Source organism: Buceros rhinoceros, unplaced genomic scaffold, assembly GCF_000710305.1.
Source record: "Buceros rhinoceros silvestris isolate BGI_N320 unplaced genomic scaffold, ASM71030v1 scaffold27484, whole genome shotgun sequence".
NCBI lineage: Eukaryota > Metazoa > Chordata > Aves > Bucerotiformes > Bucerotidae > Buceros > Buceros rhinoceros.
The window spans coordinates 27,679-28,365 of record NW_010410435.1 but is presented as its reverse complement, the minus strand read 5'-3'; the positions used below and the strand labels follow the sequence as shown (position 1 = coordinate 28,365).

The window sequence follows — 687 nt, the reverse complement described above, 5'->3', positions numbered from 1 at the left end:
CACGATAGGGGGGTTGGTTGTGTAACAGACCACTTTTTATCCGATACTTCCACAAGGAGGGATCATAAAGCCGCTGATGATTAAAGCTACCCAATACCAAAATATTGCCCCAAACATCACAGTCTGTAGCCTTTTATGCCAACTCAGCCAAATATTCTGGGGATCTTTTCCAGAGGCTGTTTCCTGAGGTTATGAGACAACCCCGTACCTTACTGCTGTACTGCTTGGAACAGTGAGGACAGCAGACCGGAGGGGTGGCGATGGTGCCTGTCAGCTGGGTGTGGGTGCTCAGCATGGGGTCCGGCTCTCCTGGGCCCGCGGGACGCAGTTTCCGGATACTTGGAGGTAGCTCCGCCCCAGGATGGTTCTTCAGGATGTGCGCTTTGCGTTTACTGGCACTCTTGTACACCTGCGGGGCAAAGATTTGGAATGAAAATGATGTAACCCCAATGTCTGCACAGAAACCAGGTACCAGTTCCCTTTATCTGGGAGGTCTGCACGTTGCTGTAGTATGTTTAGTTAAATCCCCAAACAATTAGAACAGTGTGTGAAAATATATACACCTCCTAGTGCTTCATCAACCTGTAAAAGCAGCTCTTTCCTGTGTGGCACGCAGAAGCCTTTTGAGAACATGTATGCCACAAACCATCAGGACAGGAAGGTAGGGGGAAAAGCTTTTTCCTGCTG

The 687-nt window shown here is 49.5% G+C and overlaps 1 protein-coding gene across 1 annotated transcript in view; it reads right to left on the bottom strand.

The window, feature by feature from the left end:
* PRDM10 (PR domain containing 10) overlaps positions 1-687 on the bottom strand; it is a 27,265-nt gene that overhangs the window by 4,723 nt on the left and 21,855 nt on the right. The window contains 1 exon segment of the mRNA XM_010135628.1: positions 209-409. Coding sequence (XP_010133930.1) covers positions 209-409 — 201 coding nt within the window.